The 19913-nt window shown below is 43.7% G+C and overlaps 1 protein-coding gene across 2 annotated transcripts in view; it reads left to right on the top strand.

The window, feature by feature from the left end:
- TM9SF3 (transmembrane 9 superfamily protein member 3) overlaps positions 1–19913 on the top strand; it is a 121650-nt gene that overhangs the window by 56700 nt on the left and 45037 nt on the right. For both annotated transcript variants that reach the window (XM_055063544.2, XM_050196183.3), the window contains exon 8: positions 9006–9100. In XM_055063544.2, coding sequence (XP_054919519.1) covers positions 9006–9100 — 95 coding nt within the window. The remainder of the gene's footprint in view (positions 1–9005; positions 9101–19913) is intronic.

Genomic DNA, 19913 nt, shown 5'->3' with positions numbered 1-19913 from the left:
CATTTTTGCACAAGCTGAAAACAGCAATTATTTGCCCCGTGCCCCCCCCCCCCTTCTTTAAAGGGCAACTCCGGTGATTTTTTGATCTCCACTGATCTAAATAAAATTTTGAAGACATGTTCCCTTTTGCATGATTATCCGTGCCAACCTACATGGCTGCAAGTCATTTAGTTTTCCTGAAAATGAATTTTAAAGATTGGTTGCGTTCCCGACTCGACTTTCTACTGGCCACCCTGTGCTTGCAACGTTGGAGACTACACTGCCACTTTCGCTGAAATCGTTGGTTAAATCGTCGCTGTCTAGTTCGAAACTCTGTAAAAGCTCCCTGCGTCGTCAGGAGAAATAATGAGCCTCGCTTCTTTGCCATTAGCACCACGTGTATTGCGTGTTTAGCATGCATTCTGCTTGTTTACATTATGGTAGTGTAGGATCGGACGTCATTGACTCATTGTAACGTCACACGAAGCAGCTACCCGTTTCGGTTTCGGTATCTCATTTATTGGTTATTTGAAATTATTGATGAATTTCTAAGCAAATTGAACCACCTTACCGGTGGCAGGGCTGTCAATGCAATTTGAAAATGACAGTATCCTAATATGGTTAAAAAAATGCCAGAGTTGCCCGTTAAGCAAGATAATGTACCTGATGCTGTAACCCAGTGACTATGGCATTGTACTGCTGAGCTCGAGGTCGCAAGTTCGATCCTGGTCGCAGCGACTATATTTCCATAGGTGCAAAATGCAAAAACGCTCGCATTCTTAGATTTAGGTGCGCATTAAAGAACCCAAGGTGGTCAAAATTAATCCACTAGGGCGTGCTTCATAATCATTATGGGGTTTTACATGCCAAAAGCACAATGTTTTTTTAGCAAGAAAAAGTCTACACACACAATATTGGAGCATGCACCTTTAGTGGCATTGCTGGAGGCAAGCTGGACATAAGCAAAACTGTCAGTAAGGTGCAGCTTTTCCTTGTGCTAGTGTAGCTACAGCTTAGTGACTGTGACATCAGTGTAAGCCATTATAATGCCCTCTGGACCTCTAGGGGCCTGTATGCTCAGATGCATACAGTAATGTTGTGCTTGCTGCATGATTCTTTGATAGTCTAGCTGAAAACACTTGCCTGGGAACTTTTCAACAGGTAGTACATACTCTTGCAATGATTGGTAGCAAACAACTGATAATGTAATGTGAACTTTGGCACAGAGCAAATGCTGAGAGGTATTGACAAGCATAATCTGTCCTTAAAGCCAGACTTAATACATATTTGGCCTTTAGTGTCTCTGAAGCTGATGGCCTCAGCCTGGGGTAACTTGTGTGCATGTAATGTGCCTGAAAACCCACTAGGGAGCTTTTAGTAGCCCAAGTTAACAAGTAAAAGTTTGTCAAAGTTATTGCTTTCAGGAAATGTAGGCCATTGTTTCTGTTATGGTCACTGGGATGTGTGTTTGACACAAATGGGCAAAAGTATCTTAAAACACAGATTTGGAATATATTTGTACGAGTATAACAAAACCACAAATATAACTCAAGCCACACTTCTGTAAGCTTAGAAATGTAAAAAGATAGTGTACTACAGTCAAACGCCTCTGCAATGAAATGGCCTGTATAATGAAAGATTTTGTACATAACAGCTGAATTCTGATCTCTCATGTATTATGAATGCTTCTACAGTCAAGACCACCACAACAAATTCACCTACAGTATTTATTCGAATATACGTAGTCCTTTTTTTCCATAATTGTTATGCATAATTAGCTATCAACCCATATTCGTCACCAAAGAATCTCGTCCTATATACGTGATCAAAGCTAGCAAAAGTACTGAGCTAATGAAGTTATAATGTGGAACAGAGCCACTGCCGGAGCCGTGAAGGCCAAGGCCTCAAACCAACACGCCCTGCTATGCATGTCGATACCATATGTCGAAGCCGCAGTTGTGCAAATCACAAATACCTTATTTACTCAATTGTAATGCGCACCCGTACAGTACAGTACTAATTAAATTAGCAAGCATGGTGTCACACGCACACAAGCAAACGTGGACACATCTCACTTGATGACTGCGGAAATTCGCTGTCAAGACTCAGGAGTGAGGAAGCACTGCAGCAGCTACCTCTCACTCCAATACGAACTATAAGCGGTGAAAACACAGTGCGCGGCGGACTCTGCCCCCATAGCAGATCGCTTTCAAGATAAGGCCGAGGTGATTGTATCGCCGAAATTGATCATCAGAAATACGTCCTGCTTCAGTCCACTGTGTTGCTTTGCTGGCGAAAACCATCTTCTGTTTGTGCCAGTCCAGCACGCTAGTTTCGGGTACTCTGAACACCCCTGTTGCAGCCTGATTTTCATCCATCTCCGCACACATGATCACTTTCCTTTTAAATGCGGCATCATGATGAACTCGGCACTTCATGCTGATAGTGCAAATGCAGAAAACGGTAAGACGGTGGACTAATTCCTAAGCACACCAGCACTTGTACTACAGCACATAGAGGAAGCTATGGCAGCTAGGCATTGAGAAAGACATTCAACAAGAGCGGACACTCCCATAGAGCCCAGCGGCCGAATTGACTGTAGCGCACCAAGCAGATTGGATTAACTTCTTCCGGGTTTCACTTCTGGGCGCGCGCGTTTTGAACGCTTGCTGGCATGCGCTACTCGGCGCCCACCCCCCCCTTTTTTTTTCTTCTGCTGCTCAATCGCGCACAGTCTTATTGCGGAATCGTTTATTTAATTAAAATGATTGCGAACGACCTTTACAAGCCTCCATCAAATCTGTGCCACTTGCTATTTAATAAAGTAGATGCAAAATGCCTTGCAAATGAGGAAATGTTTATTTCGCTGTATATAAATGCTCGTTCTGGGCTTTTTGTGCGTTCATCCAATGTTGTGGCTCCAGGTAAGCAGCAGTAGTTCCCATACGAAACTCCACCGTACGGCATCAGCTGAAAAATGTAAATTACAACCATGTGTCATTTTGGTGTTTAGCCCTCATAGGAATACTGCGTGTAGAAAGGAAACGTGTGAAAGTGGTGAATGGGCAACATTACAAACAAATGCAATTCGCTTTTACATACATGGCGTCGAAAACACCCGACTCATTCCAAGCCGTACTATAAATTATGAAGAAATCATCTGATTTCCAAGCATTTCCCCATTCCCAGACATTATATCCTACACTTTAAGAGCACAAATGCACGTACGACTGCGCGTTTCGAAAACAACTTGGCCTCAGCCAACGCGATAGTACGCTACATACGCAGAAGTGACCACAACACGGGCTCTCAGCCAGACCATGCTAAATGCTCGCAGGATGCCCTTGGCTCACACTCAAGAGACATGCATGGGTGCAAAGCCTGTTTTCAGTCGTTCAGAAAACAGAATTTTCGAGTTCTTGGTTTTTGAGCTCCTCGGGGTTGTCTTGTGCACGTTCTGCTGGCCCAAGCAACACACTCCAGTGTTATCACTCTTTGCAATCGCTCATCGCGTCTTCGACAAGTGTGAGTACCGAAAGAAGGTGTATGTCGCGGGGCTATAGAAAGGCATCACAAACTTGTCTCACTAGATTCAGTGCACGCCTTACTAAGTGTCACCACAGCCGGCTTACTTTTTTGCTAACTGCTTCACAACCCCAGGTGGGACGAGCGTGCCTCAAAAGTATCCCAAGAAGTTACGAAATTAATTACAATAATTTTGAGGGTCAGAGACTGCCTCACAAACTTGTCCCAGTAAGATTCAGTACATGCGAAATTAACTGCGGCACAAGGCCGAGCTGCTTTTTGCTAACTGAGCCACAATGCCGGGTGCGGCCACTGTGCATAAAAAGTACCCCAGAAAGCAACGAAATTAGTTAATATAATGTTGTGGGTCAGGGAAAGTGCCAGAACTTGTCCCGGTAAGATTCAGTACACGCGAAACTGCGTCACACGGCCGAGGTGCTTTTTGCTAACTGCATCACAAAGCAAGGTGCGGCGAGCGTGGCCAAAAACTACCGAAATAAGTTCTAATAATGTTGGGGCTCATAGGAATCATCGCAAACATCTCCCAGTACAAGTCATTAACTCAAATTAACTACACCAGGACGACCGAGCATTTTTTCTGTAACTGCGTCGCAAGTCTCGGTTCCGTGCCGCAAAAGCCAAAACTGCTTGAAATGCGTCGCAGACTGTCAAACAGTATTTCTCACCTTGCTGTAGTCCAATAGTGCAGTCGTGCCATGACGAAGTGCAGAAGAAAAGCAAGAATACGCCGGGAGCCCAACAAACACGCTACATCCAAAAGATACGGGGTGCCGAACAGGTGAACTTCACATGCCCAACCGGTCTCACTGGCTTCGGTCTTCGGTGGCCTGTCTGGCGCATGACGCATGCCTCTGTCGCGCCTGGTGTGCTGTTACTTGTTTCTAGGTGACGCAATAAAATTAAGTCACAAAGTATAAATTCACTTATGCGCATAACTTAAACTTATTAGTTTTAGCAGGAAAGAAAAAAGAAAATTAAACATTGGCTGTAAGTTCATTTCAAATTTTTTTCCGATGCTCGCGTCAACTAACGGATGGGATTAACAGTAGCCGTGACGTGTTTCCTTTTGCCAGTTTTCGCCAAGTGCCCCCTCTTGAGCTAGACTCAACGTAGAGTTCGTCACTATATTACCTAGAGAGAAATCTGGCGCTGCTGCACTGTGGTATGCATAGGAATGCGGTATATTGTGACTTCGGATTGGCATCATTCTCGGAGAGCCAGGACACCTTCAAGATGCGAGTGGCAAGCACCATGCCGTCTGTTACAATGATTCAAAAGCTGTTTGATCTTTATTATTACACAAAAACATGTTTTATTTAATTATGAGAACTTGTTATTGCATGTACAGTTATATGAAACGTAAGAAGTATCAGCGGGCCGCTAAAATTGGAAGACGGACGACAAGATTCACACTCACTTTGGAACAGTTTGTCGTCTGTTGTTGCTTTTCTTCGCTTGGTTATGCATTATAGGTGAGTAAACTTCACCAGAAGATGTAATATGCATGAATGAAAACCTTTTATAATGATTTTACTTTAAGAACGCGTTATTTGTGTAGCCATATCCATGTTTTAGACGAAGCCTTTTACAAGACAAGCCAACACAAGCCTTGCAGACAAATATACCCTCATTCCCATGACAGCATAGCGCCCCTTAGGAAACACCCATAGACGGTAGTGTCAGATTTCCCTCTAGGTATTATAGTGAGCAACTCTGAGGCTCGTAGTGCGTGCGAGGGGTCATATTGAAATGCTGATGGCGATATGGTAATGCAGATTTAGGGTCATACTCGATTCTAACGCGCCGATTCTAAAGCCCAGACCACACGTACGCTTGGGGACGCGTGCAAGCTCGTGTCTACGCACCTTGCGCCTGCCGCACCTCACGAGGAATGGCGATTTGCATCCACAAAGACGCGCGACAGTGGGCTCACTCATAGATGCCTTGGCAGATACCACTTCGTACTTTGTTATTGACAGCATTTTAAAATGCTTTGATATCTATAAATGTAATAGTTATATTTTTATAGCTTTTAGATCAGCACAAAAAGGAAAGAAGCAGCACTTTCTGTCATGATATGTCTGCTTCACCAGGAGTTGAATGTACCGCACCGTAGCTGCGTAGCCAGGCGCGCTGACACGAGGCAGCCCAAGCGCACAATAACAGAGAGCAGCTGTTCACCGAGATCGCGCTGCGTTTCGACGCGTACGAGCCGTGCCGCACTGTGCACATGCAAACGTGCACGGACGCAAGCTGGCACGCGTCCGCAAGCGTACGTGAGGTGTGGGCTTAATGGGTCAACCCATAGCCGAATAATTTTTTTTTTTATTTCTCGGAGAGCAACTTATATAGGGGTCCACCTATATTCGTGCTCGACCTATTTTCGAGTAAATACGGTACCTGCTGTGATAACTCAGTGGCTATGGCATCTCACTGCTGAGCGCAAGGTCAGCAGCTTAATCCCGGCCACAGTGGCCAGATTCTAATGGGGGCAGAATGCAAAAATGCTCATGTACCATGTATTCGTTGTACATTAAAGGAACCCAGGTGGTCAAAGTCAATCTGGAGCCTTATACTAAGGCATCCCTCATAACCCACTTTGCAGTTTGGAATATTAAACCACGTCATTTAATTTAACAAGTTTGCGTGTACAACAAAGGAGCTTAGGAGTTCCCACCAGCCGATTTGTTCCACAGCCGCCATTGGGCTGTAGTACACGAAGAAAGTGCCAATTGACACCACAATAAAGATTGTGCAGGAGTTATGGTAGCCCCCACTGCCCCCAGTGCAAAAAATGTGTGCGCACACATGCACGACCCCAGCAGGCCGAACGGGCGAACATTGACCACCTGCACTAGCGTGGCATACCGGCAAAAAGAGAGGGAAGAAAAAAGTGGAATTGGCACAACAATCATCCAGCACTACTACTACTACTACTACTACTACTACTACTACTACTACTACTACTACTACTACTACTACTCAGTGGCACCGCTTGCTACAACAATTTTGACAAGGGAGCTAATAGTGGCATTTAACGCTTGACAGCATGGCTGTCTGTCGGTCCTGGGTTTCACCACAGTGTACCTTCGATGCTACAAGGTCTGTTCCAATGAAGGGTGCAGTAGAAAATTAGTGGCTTCTTTCCCAAAGTGTCTCTTGAATTTATTTTAAATAGTTAAACCTCGATATAACGAAGTCGGTAAAATCGGCAATTTGCTTCGTTGTATCGAAGTTTCGTTCTATTGAAATTCAACCTTTTATGCAAATAAGTACAGTCGCTGATCGATTTTTTTTTACAAGGAGCCGCAGACTTTCCAGAATCATTGAGCAATTGAAAAAAGCAAACTTGAATGAGAAAACAATTCATTCTAATGAATTTGGGAGTCGGCAACTGATGATACGGTTTCATGCCACGTCAACAATATCTTCACATCGGCGGTATGAATTAAACAAAGCCAGCCACGCTATCGCGTGCACTCTGACCCCGTCGCTGTGAACGCGTCGCCCGCACTGGGACAACGCTATCATGAAAAGTGCCACCACTGGGGAGCGAGTGCTTCGTCTGCCTCTCGCTCGAACAAGTCACCGAAACTTGAGATTACGCAACCTCCAATACTAAACGCGTGAGATGACAGCTTACATAATGCCACGCCATCTCGGCATGTCCACCGGCACACGTGGCAGATTACCTCTAAAGCAAGGTGCAAGGCTGTGTATGCGCTCAGCCGCACTTGCTCCCCTCTTTCCCGTTGCTCGCGTGGGGAGGTTGCACTTGTGAAGCCACCGTCTTGCCTCACCCTTGCACGCTTTCACTCGCACCTACGGCACACAGTGCGCTGGGAGCGATAGGATATTATCGCACTTGGACTTTATACAGAACATGATGCGGCTCCACTTCGGTGGTCGCTCTTGTCGTGCAGCACGTGATTTGAGAGGTGCATTCGCAAGCAGTCGCTTGCAATTCAATAATTTGACCATCTGCCTCCACGGAAGTTTCAATTTACTGTCTCTGCATTCCTTTGTGACGGCAGTGAAATTTCGTTATATTGAAATGGACAAGAAGTTATGAAAAGTAAAATACTTTGTTATATCGAGGTTTAACGAAGAGTTTTGCTGAACGACCTTAGCCTCTTGGCCACAGAATGAAGTGGCCTGTATAACGAATAAATTCTGAGGTCCTGAGCACTTCGTTATAAAGGCATTTGACTGTATTACAATGATAAAGCAAACTATTTTTAATGCTACAATAGTTATTGGCTTAAAATAGAGTGCTATAGCATATACTGTGATACACCAATACATGCCAGTGTAGGACTGCCTTACATTCATGCAAATATGGTAGTTTCTAAGAGTAGTCAATGAATTGTGACATGCCTTTGTGAAAAGAAAAAAAGAACGAAAGAGGATGCTTTTTATGGATTTTGCCTTATACAAAAGACATGTTGCTGCTGACCTGTCAATAGTAAGTCCATGCCCGTTGCAACTGATTCGTGTACAACATATGGATAGATAACAGACCATGCTTCTGACTTAGTTTGGTCTGTGCATACTATTCCTTGGAACAGATTATGCTGTAAAGGACCCAACTACATCTGGACCAACTCTAGAAATGCATTGCCTGTATACTCAAGTAAAGGCAGCACTTCTGTTTCCTTATTCTCAACGAAGTACAACGTTTTTAAAAGAAGATTTATATTTTACAATGGTTCAGTCCTGTGCCTCTTTGTTCCAACTCTATAGTTCAGCATGAAAGAAGCCACAAAGTAGAAAAGTAACCTTGAACAAACAAGACATTGATATGAGCATTCGAGCAATAGGATCACTTTGAAGTTTTGATGTTAAGCTAGCTGGAGAACTTGAAACCTCTGTGCTTAATTCTGCTCTAGGTGAACCCTCGCAATTGTTTTGTGAGGTGTGCAGGTGCATCACATATGCAAAGGAAAGTCCTTGGAACTTCATAGTGTACGACATTGTGGACGCACTTATGTGACCACCTGCAATGCCCATGTCCATGTTAGCACCTTTTCTTAGTGGTAGTTCAGTATTTTCATTTATGGCTGTCTCTCCTGGGAAACAGCTTTTCCAAATAAGCAAGTTGATTTTTGTATTTCATTCTGCTGTGATGATTATATAATTACATGAAAGTATATTTTTTCATTGTATATCATACTCTTTATTTTTTTCTTTGAACACTGTGTATTACAGCACAAGTGTGTACAAAGGGAAAGCAGAAATTATTTAGTTTAATAAACCTTACAGCTGACGAGAAAAGTGAAGTTGGTAGTCACAAGCTCTATTTCGGTACTGGTCCTGCATAGAATTTAGTTCACCTAGAATAATAATGCTCCATAACCTGCACATCTTCGGTAAGCAGTCTTTTTTGTTTGCTTTTAACAAAGTAATGACTCCTGGTATTTCATTTAGTTAGCATGGGTTCTGTATTTTGTTTTAACTTTTGTTTGTTTCAACTTTTACAGGAGAGGATCCCTTTTGAGCACAGCCATATTTGTTTATGCTGCTACATCCCCCATCAATGGCTATTTCGGAGGCAGCTTGTATGGCCGTATGGGAGGTGAGTGTCATAATACAGGGAAACCCCATTGATATATTCCTTTCAGTTGTATTTTCTCGGCTGCTGTGTGGCGTTCTTGCAGTCCTGACCTAAAGCACATTGACACCCATGCATTATGTTCCCATTAAATTTAGCGGTGCAGAGGCAAATTCATTTTTGCACGTTGCTATGAAGATGATAAATGTGTCCTGCGGTTAAGCCTGTCAAGCCCCTCCCATGGCATTGACCCAAAATGCCTTAAGTATGCAATCATCAGTTCTGACAAGTGTTTCCCAGTTTCCTAAAGTCAGCTTCGCCGCAATATAGTCATGTTATGCGGGGAACCATGCACAATCTACTGCAGTGAACCGTATTAAGAGTGTAGAGGGGCCACTATCACAGAACGTAGCATGTGTCCATTAATTATTCATGTACGTAGTCGCTATTTCCGGTCACAGTATGACTGCCGAGAGGTCTAGTAATTAGACTGGCAGCCATTCAAAGCTGTTTCTGAGTTGCTGTAGGGATTTGAGGCCATCCTCACTGTTACATTTTCCCAACTGTTACGTTTTTTTTCTGCAGTCTCTTGAAAAATGTATCAACAAGATTATGTTGTAGTTTCTTATGAATGTGTGTGTAAATCCTTGTTTGTATTAACATTGGTAAGCTTTCTCGGTTAGACATGAAAACTTATAAATATCAAGGATGTTCTTGAGTAAAGTTATGCCAATGCGAAATAGCACCTCTCGAATTGAACACTGAATCAAATGAATAAAAAAAGCCCAATATTGATGTGAATACTGGATGTGGAAGACTTGAGCAGAAGCATTAATAGTATTTACAAATTTTGTTCACAAAAAACAGCTGCAGCACATGCTCAAAAATCTACTTCCATTGGGCCTGGATGGTGTTGCCAGCTGTTATTAACTTTGGAATGAAATACATTATACATGCAGAATGAAACTTCTGAATTTAGAGCTAATTTGCATGTGTACTTTTGTTTCCGCCATCTCCAATTCATACAAGAGTGGTTTAATTTTTGCTCTTACCAGAGCCCATACCTCCTTTAACAATCAGATGTGTAGTGGCACGACATTGCACTTTTGGGTATTTACACATAAGAAGTTTTCTATTTCGACATTACCTGGTCACATTTCATTATATGAACATAATACATACAGTATTGTCTGCTCTTATTAAAATGAACAACAGATTAGTACTTTGACAGTGATCACAGCTCAGTTTTTTTTTTTTATGGCCTGGAAGATAATGCTTTATAACAATGTTGTGCATCAATACGGGGATACAGTGCAATAAAAACAAGACAAGAAAGACGGACAGGACAGGCACCGACTACCAACAATAGTGTTTATTTTTGCAAGCACAAATACGCATACCAAGAGAGAGAGAGAGAGAGAAGGGGGGGGGGTCATTTGCTCCACCTGCAGTCAGAAATTTAACTTAGAAGTTTTTTGCATGTTTGAATGACCTCTCCATAGATGACACAGCAGGAATGCAGTGGTGTTTCCCTGTAATGAAGCCAAGCCAACAAGCTTTGCATCAAGCACCTTTAGCTTTCTGGAGCTCTTTAACCCTTTGACTGCAGGGTTTTTTGTTTGACTGCTCCTCAGCCCCTGTCGGGTTTTCTTTGTGTATTAGTTTGGCAGGCATTTCATGCTGCATAGAAGCAAGTTCTTCCTCGTTACTTTCTACCAAATCAGAATTCATCAACAATCCATAAGTTTCCTCGTCTAAAAGTGTGTACGAACCTGCTACACTGGTTCACCATGGCTGCCTTGCCGAGACAAGTGACTGAGCACTGTTACATTTGCTCCACCTGCAGTCAGAAACTTAACTTACAAGTTTTTTGTGTGCTTAAATGACCTCTTCATAGATGGCACAGTAGGAACGCAATGGTGTTTTTTGCACGAGTTGCATTGGGAAAAGCAGGGAGCTATCTCCCAATTAATAAAACAAGTATGCTTAGGAATGGCAGGGGTTGTGCAAGGGTTGGTCCCTGAGTTATGTATGTTGGGAGTGGCAATGAAAGGGTTAAGGAAAGTTGATGTTAGCTTGAATGCTACTTACATGTTCTGTTTCAGAGTGGGACATATTGTACCATATTTCCTCGCATAATGAACGCACTCGCATGATGAACGCAGCCCCCCACTTTTCCAATCAAGAAATGTTTTTTCTTTTTAAATTTTTCTCTCATAATGATCGCACCCTGAACTTGCTGCCGTGAAGTAGGAGACACATGGTACGATTCGGCATCTGATATGACGTTTAGCAGGTGTGACGCCTTGTCGGATGCCGAATTGTACCATGTCTCCTACTTTTATTGCGATACAGTGAAACCTCGTTAAATCGTAGTTGGCCGGAGCTCGGGAAAAAGTACATACTAAATGGTAGTACTGCTTAACCGAAATAGCATGAGATTGTCCACTTACCTGTCAAAAACAGAACTGAGAGAGAGTGTGATAAAACAGCTATGACAGCGGCCTCAACCGCAAAGCTGCGAGCCTGCTTTTCAGCCAGCCCCCTCTTTTCGGCAAACACTTGCAGCAGATTCCTCGTTTGCATTGCACATTCTCTTTGCATGGGTGAGGTAGCGCTGCAGAAATCACGGAGTGCCTTTTTCATTGCGGGGGGCTGTTCTTGTCACGATGATTGCATTCATGAGGCTGACGTAACGCATAGCTTCTGCCACTGTCTGGCCTGAATATCCCGTGCTGTCGCTTTCAGTGATGTCTTTATCACTGTCGTTAGGTGACACTTTGGCAACAACAGAGACAACAATGGCCAAAATTCAGAACCCTGTAGCCAAGATCTTCTTGTGGTTGCAGCAGCACTGCCGAGCAACTTCTTTGCATTCCAAATGCCACACACCGTATTCAACGGTAGATCCCTGTCGTGTGCCAGTGCCGATTTCTTCATGCCACGTTCAGTAGTACAACGATGTCCAATTTTTTTTTTTCTATGCTGAGCGCCCGCAACCACGGCCACAATGCTCTCCGGCATGGTGGCGAAATGATGTTGATGTGGCTTTACGCGCAAATGCATAGGGCACTTGGAGGCCGTTCTGATCTCGGGCTTGTTCTGCCAAGCCACCCAATGATAACGATGCACTGCTGTGATGGCGCGACAAAAAGTGGAAACATTACGTGCTAACCGATACGTACGAAATAAGCTGGTACGGTTTATGCAGATACAAAACGCATAATGTTCAATGGCTGCTGAGTCGGAGATTTCACTTTACTACTTTTAAAACGAAACTATTGTTTAAGTGGGTACGGTTTAACAAGGTTTTACTGTAATAATTATATGGACGCTCTAGGTGCATTTTTTCCATCGTCGTCGTCGCCGAGTGGCACATGGTGTAGGCGGGAGTGAAAGCGCGTACATGGTGTAGGTGTGAGTGAAAGCGCGCGAGGGAAGCCGACGATTCATCGTGCAAAAGGCCTCGAGGGAGATGGCAGTGTTGCTTCGGCAGTGACTGCGTATTGCACAACTGTGCCCGAGCCGCGCTGACAATCGCGGCTCAATCTCGCGTCGTGCACGTGACGCCTGGCGGAGGGGTGGGGGTTCACGGCGTTTTACTCTGGCAGCCAGCAACTGCGCATTGCGTTGCCATGGTGTGCCCTATCTTCAAAACGATCTGCGTCAGGGGCTGAGTTGATGGCGGCTCATATCTTTGTGTGTGCTGCGTTCTCGCCACTCAGTTTGTGTTGAAGCGAATGTTTGCGAGTTTCTACGGCCGATAAAACTACTATCCTTACATCATGTAGCTGTCTACACATTTGCAGTCACAATCGATGGTTTGCATTTTGGGCGAAACTGACTTTTTTTGAAGGTGGCCATGGAAAAAAAAAGTGGCTCAAAATTTTACCCCACATAATGAACGCACAAGTTGGGGGGGGGGGGGGGTCCCCCCAACTTTGTGCATATTTTTCGGGAAAAAAAGTATGTTCATTATTCGAGTAAACACGATACTTTCTGGCCATCCTTCATTGTTAAGGAAATTTCTTCCCTGTTTTCCTTCAGGAAAATCAAAAGATTCTTGTCAGGGCGAATTGATTTTCTGGATTATTGTTTGCTTGTTAAGGCCAGTCCGCCCATTGTACAAAAGCATGAATTGCATGTCATGCGACTCTGTCCCCCATTCTGCGCATAGTAGAGAGTTATAGTACAGCGTACGCAACTATAGGATAAGCTATACGCTATGGTACAGCGTACGCTAAGTTGTGCACGTGTATTACAGTTTTAGTTGGCCTGTGAGATCCTCTGATCTCGGAAGCCGTATGCCATCGCGGCTATCTCCCAACTTCACCGATAGGTCGTGCTGACATCTTGAAGGTTTCATTAGGCTTCGACTCATTCGAAACTAGAAGCGATCTCGAAAACTCCACAAGGTTATCCACAAAACTCTGTCGTCAAAGCAGCCTGAGACTAAGCGAAAGCCATTTACGCAGTCATTTGCTACAAACCAAGTGAGTTTTACAAAAGCAACGACAAATTCAATTCGAAGCAGGCAGCAGGGACCGCCGCCATGTTTTACGCAAACTACATAAACCACGCAAAGACGGTAACACTAAATCTGAGAAATAGCGTGCGTACGCTATACGCTATGGGTTGTTTGGGGTTCTGTGCATGTGCAGTGACGACCCGCTATTTTATAGCGTACGCACGTACTAGTAGTAGTAGTAGTACGTACGTATGCTAAACTAAACCTGTCTAGTCAGCTTTGGCATAAAATGTGGCTTGATTGCAGTCAGCACAGACAGTAAAGAGCAAGCACCTTTCTTTCTCTCTCATTTACTGTTCTCTGCTACCTGCAGAAGGTTTTAATGCGAATACAGGGTTCGCACGGGTCCTTGAAAACCTTGAAAACCCTTGAATTTGAAAATGTGATTTTCAAGGCCTTGAAAACCTTGAGATATTTAGTGGTGCCTGAAAATCCCTTGAATTCCGGGATGATAGTCATTGGTGCCGTTCAGCGATTGCCCGTTGATCAACTGGCCACATTTAAAGCGAGGGTTGCTTCTCGATCCAAGCCAAGAAAATAGAGTCCGGTTCGGGCGTTCGTCCTCCATGTTGTGTTTTTTTTTGTTCGCTGCGGTCGCGCACTTTTTATAGTTGCTGTCCTCATACCGCTTGTTAATCGCCTCCCGTTGGCTTATTCAGAGCATGTGTATTGCGGCACGTGCTGGACGTGGACGTAATTGTGTGTGTGCGCAATGCTCGGGAAGTGCAATTTCCAGCGATTGTGGCTTAGCCATGACGAGTACAAAGACTGGATTGCATATCTGGAGGTGCAGAAGGAGCAACTTGAAGAAGCAAAGGAGTCAAAGGGGCGCCTTGTTGAGGAAGAAATTGATACCTTAAAGTGAAAGAAAGCAAGACTTGAAGCAACCGTTGCTGATCTTACAGCTTCAGCAGACGATTTGGCTGAGAAAGCAGAAAAGACAGGCGATGTCGTGCACATTGTGAAGTCAAATTGCCTTGGGAAAACGCAAAAAGCAAGACGGAAGAACTTCTAAACATCAAGCAAGAAATAATCGCGAAGCTTCAGGAGCTTTCATGAATGCTTGTTACGACCTGTCTTAGTTTAGTATTAAACTACTCTAGTCTGTAAGTGCATCTTTTTCTTAGTGTTCAATAAATTTGTTGCAGCGTGTTTTAAAAAAGTTTTTTTGCTATGAAGGGTACTAAATTGAGTATTGAAATGAGTCCTTGAAAAAAACTTTGGGGGGCCTTGAAAGTCCTTAAATACCTTTGAATTTGTGCCTTCAAAGCCTGTACAAACCCTGGAATAGTATTCTTGGCATTATCAGACCAGTTTTCGTGAAGCACACAGAACCGATGGGAGCACCGGTGTTTTACCAACTGCGTGCTGACATTTAAGTTGAAAACATTTTGAATAAACGACCCATCCCACAGGAACCGCTTCTGTTCGTTGGCTGAAATGAGTCATCATTTTCACATACATAATGAATGATTTACATAGAAACAAACAGGCTAAACTTTTGACAGTGCGAGAGTCTGCTTGAGTGTGGTTCCTTTCTGCTCAGGTTGTTCCCCGAACACTATAGAGAAGAGTATTGCACTTGCTCTGCCCTAGGTGCGTATGAATTTCTAGAGATGCCCATCGAGGCACATGCTGATTGACTAGCATGGCTCACCCATTCAGTGTACAATAATTTCATTTTCATCTCAAGATAATGCTATTTGCATTACCTGGACAGTCATCGTAGATGAGTTCCGCCCCAATTTTTCTTTATCTGGAGGGACATTACTGGCCTAGATTCAGTGCATGTTTACATGATGCACTTCGCTCCATCTAGTTCAAATGGTCCATATGCTGGTTGTGACATTTCCATTTGTGTAATTAAGAACTAGCTTTGATGTTTGTCAACCCTGAATGGCAGGTCATTCTAAGGTATGGGAAGAAATCAATATGCATCCACGAATATACATCGTATTGATAAATAGGCATCCACTGGTAGCGATTGGAGGGAGGAGACATGTTCATGGTTGAAAAGTGGCAATGGCAGTAGCACATCGTAGAAGGTAGCTGTAGTAATATCTCGTGTGTAGTCAAACTGGCTTGAAAATTGCAGCCAGCAGGATACTTTTGTTATTCTTGCTGTGGTGAGAACAATGGGCCATTTGCGTCAACATGCGCCATTCTGCTTAAGCTGCTACGTCTATGCTATAAGTTAAGGAATAAGGAAACTGTTCCGAAGCTGCGCCAGGTGGAGCTCAATGCCAGAAGGTGGGAGCTACTATCTATACAAAGAATATTTTCGTTGGCTTTTCTCGCTATTTGTAAGCTAAAGAGTTGCAACTGACATCTTTTTAAACATGCTTCTGTTGACCTTACTTCATATTCTGTAGTTTCAGTTGAGGGCTTGTATTAATTTTTCTTCCTTATGGCTGTCTGGGAATTCATGCTTTATTGTTACAGTCGCTGACTGATCCTTTCAACACCCAATTTTGTGGACTTGCTCAATTAATCAGTTTGCAACAGCACCAGCTTTTACTCCATAGTGCCACTGTGTAACAGCGATTAGTACTTTAGACACTGCTTTGCTTCCCTGGATTTTTAGAAAATGGTCTGCATATGCTATGTCTCCAATAAGGCAGCCATGCGCAGTTTTCACTAGATTATCGCTCTTACCGTTATTGTTGACAAGGTGATTTCTCATCCTTTAGCATTCCATTCGAGTGCTGCAGAAAGATATTTATCAACTTGGCACCAAACAGTAACTTCTGCTCACCACCATCCCACAAAACGGGGATAATCAGGCCTAGCAAAGTAGTAATCATGACGAAAATTCACTGCAGGCTGCCTTACCACTCGTTGGTGGCAAGCTGTTGCTGGAAACTTGCTGCTAATATAGTCACACACTAGTGGCGATGGGGCCTGATATCATGCTCACTGACGGCTGCTTTCAGGTTTACAGATCACCACCCAATAACTAAGTGCACTTGTGAACTAAGTAGACAGAACAATGAGAACTGATGACTGCAGACAAAAACCTGCAAATTTAATTCGCATAACAAGGCCTAAACTGATAGTATCATGCAGGCATGGTCCCATGCAACATTCTACACTTCCTGGCGACATGCGACATACACTACTGGGGCTGGGTGACTTGTGAACGCTGTCATCTCCATGTATGTGACTGTAGTGGAAGTTCAAATGGATATTATTTCACTCAAACATAATGCCAAATAGATGTCCATAAATGTTTTTCGAGCTTCTGTTAAAAACGATGTTGATATTGCTCCTGAAGCACCTTTGTTCTATGGACTGCCCAATTATTCAGAAATGTTTGCCATTCCCTGGAAATCTGTAACTTGGTCCTATACACTAGTCAGTTTTATAGCGCAGCTGTTGAGGGGAGTTCCACAGTGATTTTCATGTGGAAGCGGCAGTGTGTGGTGGTGGGGTCAGTATCAAATGTTAGCCAGAGAATAACCAGCAGCGCAGCCTGTGTTGGGACCTCAAAGGGGTCAAATGACTGGGGCATCGGTGAGGATTGCAGCCAGATGCCTGTGTCAGTGATGAACTTTCACTATACAGTGGACACTCGTTACAATGGACTGTAATAATTCAGCGGGAATGTTTCTTTATATCTGAAGTCCATTATATCCAAAATTAGGGTCACAGTATAAACTGCCATCAAGTGCTTGATTACTGGAATCAGGAGGTGGTTGCAAAAATGATGAAAAGGAATTAACATGGCCGTTACAAGTGTGTCTTGGGAATGTTTAAGCATTAACTGTGGTGCAGGCTAGGCATTCTCGCTCCTGATCTTGAGCTTGCTGAATCATTTTCAGCAAGCCTGATTTTTGGGACATGCCTGATAATTCGGATGGCTTTGCGACATCACCACGAACCCCATAAGTATAAGAACGTCTGAAATTTCGGACGCAAGAACCCTTCGCCATTGAATTTTCCTGACTTTTTGCTGCGACCGCAGGTTCGAAATGGCATTAATCAAAGCCAACACTGCCGTTTTGATCATCTCGCCGCCTCCGACCGGCGCTCTCGCACGCAGATCAGCTGGCAGCCGTAGCCACCACCGCGGCAATGCTAGGCCTAGCTGCTGCGAAGTTCGCTGTTAAACTTCTTTCCATTCAGTGCCGTATTCTTCATTGAAAGAATTCGCTGCTGTCAGCAATGCCACCGACTCTGCGTTTGTAATCCTCGCGATTGGCTTCGAAGCTCGGAAAGCATGGCGCGTTGCTTGATGCGTTTTTGAAGGCCAGCTTCGCCTCAATACAGCAATGTTACACAGTGGAGCGTACGTGAAGTATTGCGGTGAAGTGCGCGAAGGGGCAATCGTCACAAGACCCAGTATGTATTCCGTCATTATACTCGTGTGCACTCGCCATCTCCTGTCATAGTACGAGCATCGATATGCCTAATAAGTGTAGTGGCACACCTTCAGAGCTTTTTTGGACGTGCCTGTGGCGATTTATGCATTCATTTTTTCGGGCTGCCAGATTTTTCAGACGTTTTCGCGGCCCCTAGGGAGTCTGAAAAATAGGACATTGACTGTACAACTGACCAAGAGGATGCTTCAAATGGTCTATGGGGCCAATGCACGGCAGAAGGAGGACGAGAACAGAAAGTTACAGAAAGGACCGATGCATTGAGGAATGAATGGGAAAGGAAGTATGCTGCTACTTCTTTGAAGGAGCTTGAGCTCAAAATACAAAATATTGGCTGACGCCAAGATGCAGGTGTTCCACATCGAAACCAAAATAAACTCCTTGAAGTAGTTAAATGCAACACTAAGGCATTATGCAGGGGCTGAGAGTATGTCAGGACAGTTGGGGTTGACCTTCCGGCTGCTGAGAGAGAATCTCGCGTGCGAGAAAGTTCGGGCCTCATATGCTTGCTATGAGTTGATAGAAATAGCTCATATTTGAAAATATTTGCTTCTGTGTGCATCTCTTTCTATATGTATTTGAAAATGTTCGACTTGATTTGCAATTGGCGTTACCATTTTTTTTTTCTAAAATATTTGCTGTGCATTTTACTAACCTCTCCCTTCTGTTTTGCTTTCTAATAAAATAAACACTACTCCTTACTATTCAAACTGGATAAAGTAGTTTTTATTTAAAATTTCTTAACATGCTTATTAGAGAATGACAGCATCGGGCGACGGGGTGTCAGCCCATTTTGACATAGCACAAAGTTCTGTAATTTTGCAAAGACACTTGGGGAAACCTGGAAAACTCGGGGAATTTGGAAATGTCAACTTGGCAGACACCCTGAATAAATTACTATGCTCCTCTGCGACATTTGAGTGCTCGCCAGCTTTCTAAGCATGCACTGGCGCATCAGCATGCTGAGTGAGCCACCTGCACCGGCTTTCCCATAAATGTGATTTGGTTAACCCTTTCAGGGGCGATTTTTTTCGACATATGCGACCGCCCAGGGTCTATTTTTTTTTATTGCAGATTTCAATTCTTCTTAGGGACTTCTTTAGAAGAAAATTCCCTGCAATTTTTCTAGGGTGACTGTAAAGTGAGAAAAAAATATTTTGCGTTGGTATATATGTACTCTTCATTCATGAATAACAACAATACAAATCAAAATAAACTTATAAGACTTAAAAATTTGATGCATTTTTATACACATAGTTCAAGGCCTTAAAAATGCGCACACGAGAATATTTCGCAAGACTTAAATTTTCCTGCTCTTACAGTAATATCTAATATGTACATCCATAGCGTAATTGAACTGCGTAGGTGCACACACTCAAGAAAACTGTGTGGTTGTGTGCTTGTCAAAAAAGCAAAATGTGTGACATACTTTCGCTAATGTTTATCTTAACGCCAACCAGAGGCAATTCGTTTTCGCGAGTGTCAAAAAAAAAAAAAAAAAAAGAAACGCTGAACGAGCAAGAAAGAGGCGGTCGCCCTTTGAGTGATTAGTAACGAGATAGCCATCAGTTTTGTAAGTGCAAGAAGCCGAAACCGCCCACGAAAACAAAACCCGAACCGCCACCCACCTGCGCCCGCGCATTGGTGCGGGCAGTACTATATAGATGCGCGAGAGCGAACTAGCGCTAAAACAAACCATGCAATGAAAACTGACAGAGGGAGGCACGTGAAAAAAATTCCTTGTATTCCCACATAGTGGCAGCACATGACAGAAAAGAAAAGGTTAGGGAATGGGTGCGCTTTTTAAACGTACAGACGGCACAGTAAATATACGGCATTGACCATTTTCAGACTTGTTCGCAGTGCCGTATATTTACGTCATTGACCCTCAAAGGGTTAATGCAATGCGGGGGCAAAATGCCTGCGCTGC

This window comes from Dermacentor andersoni, chromosome 1 (assembly GCF_023375885.2).
Source record: "Dermacentor andersoni chromosome 1, qqDerAnde1_hic_scaffold, whole genome shotgun sequence".
Classification (NCBI taxonomy): domain Eukaryota; kingdom Metazoa; phylum Arthropoda; class Arachnida; order Ixodida; family Ixodidae; genus Dermacentor; species Dermacentor andersoni.
This window is presented reverse-complemented; position numbering and strand designations above follow the sequence as displayed.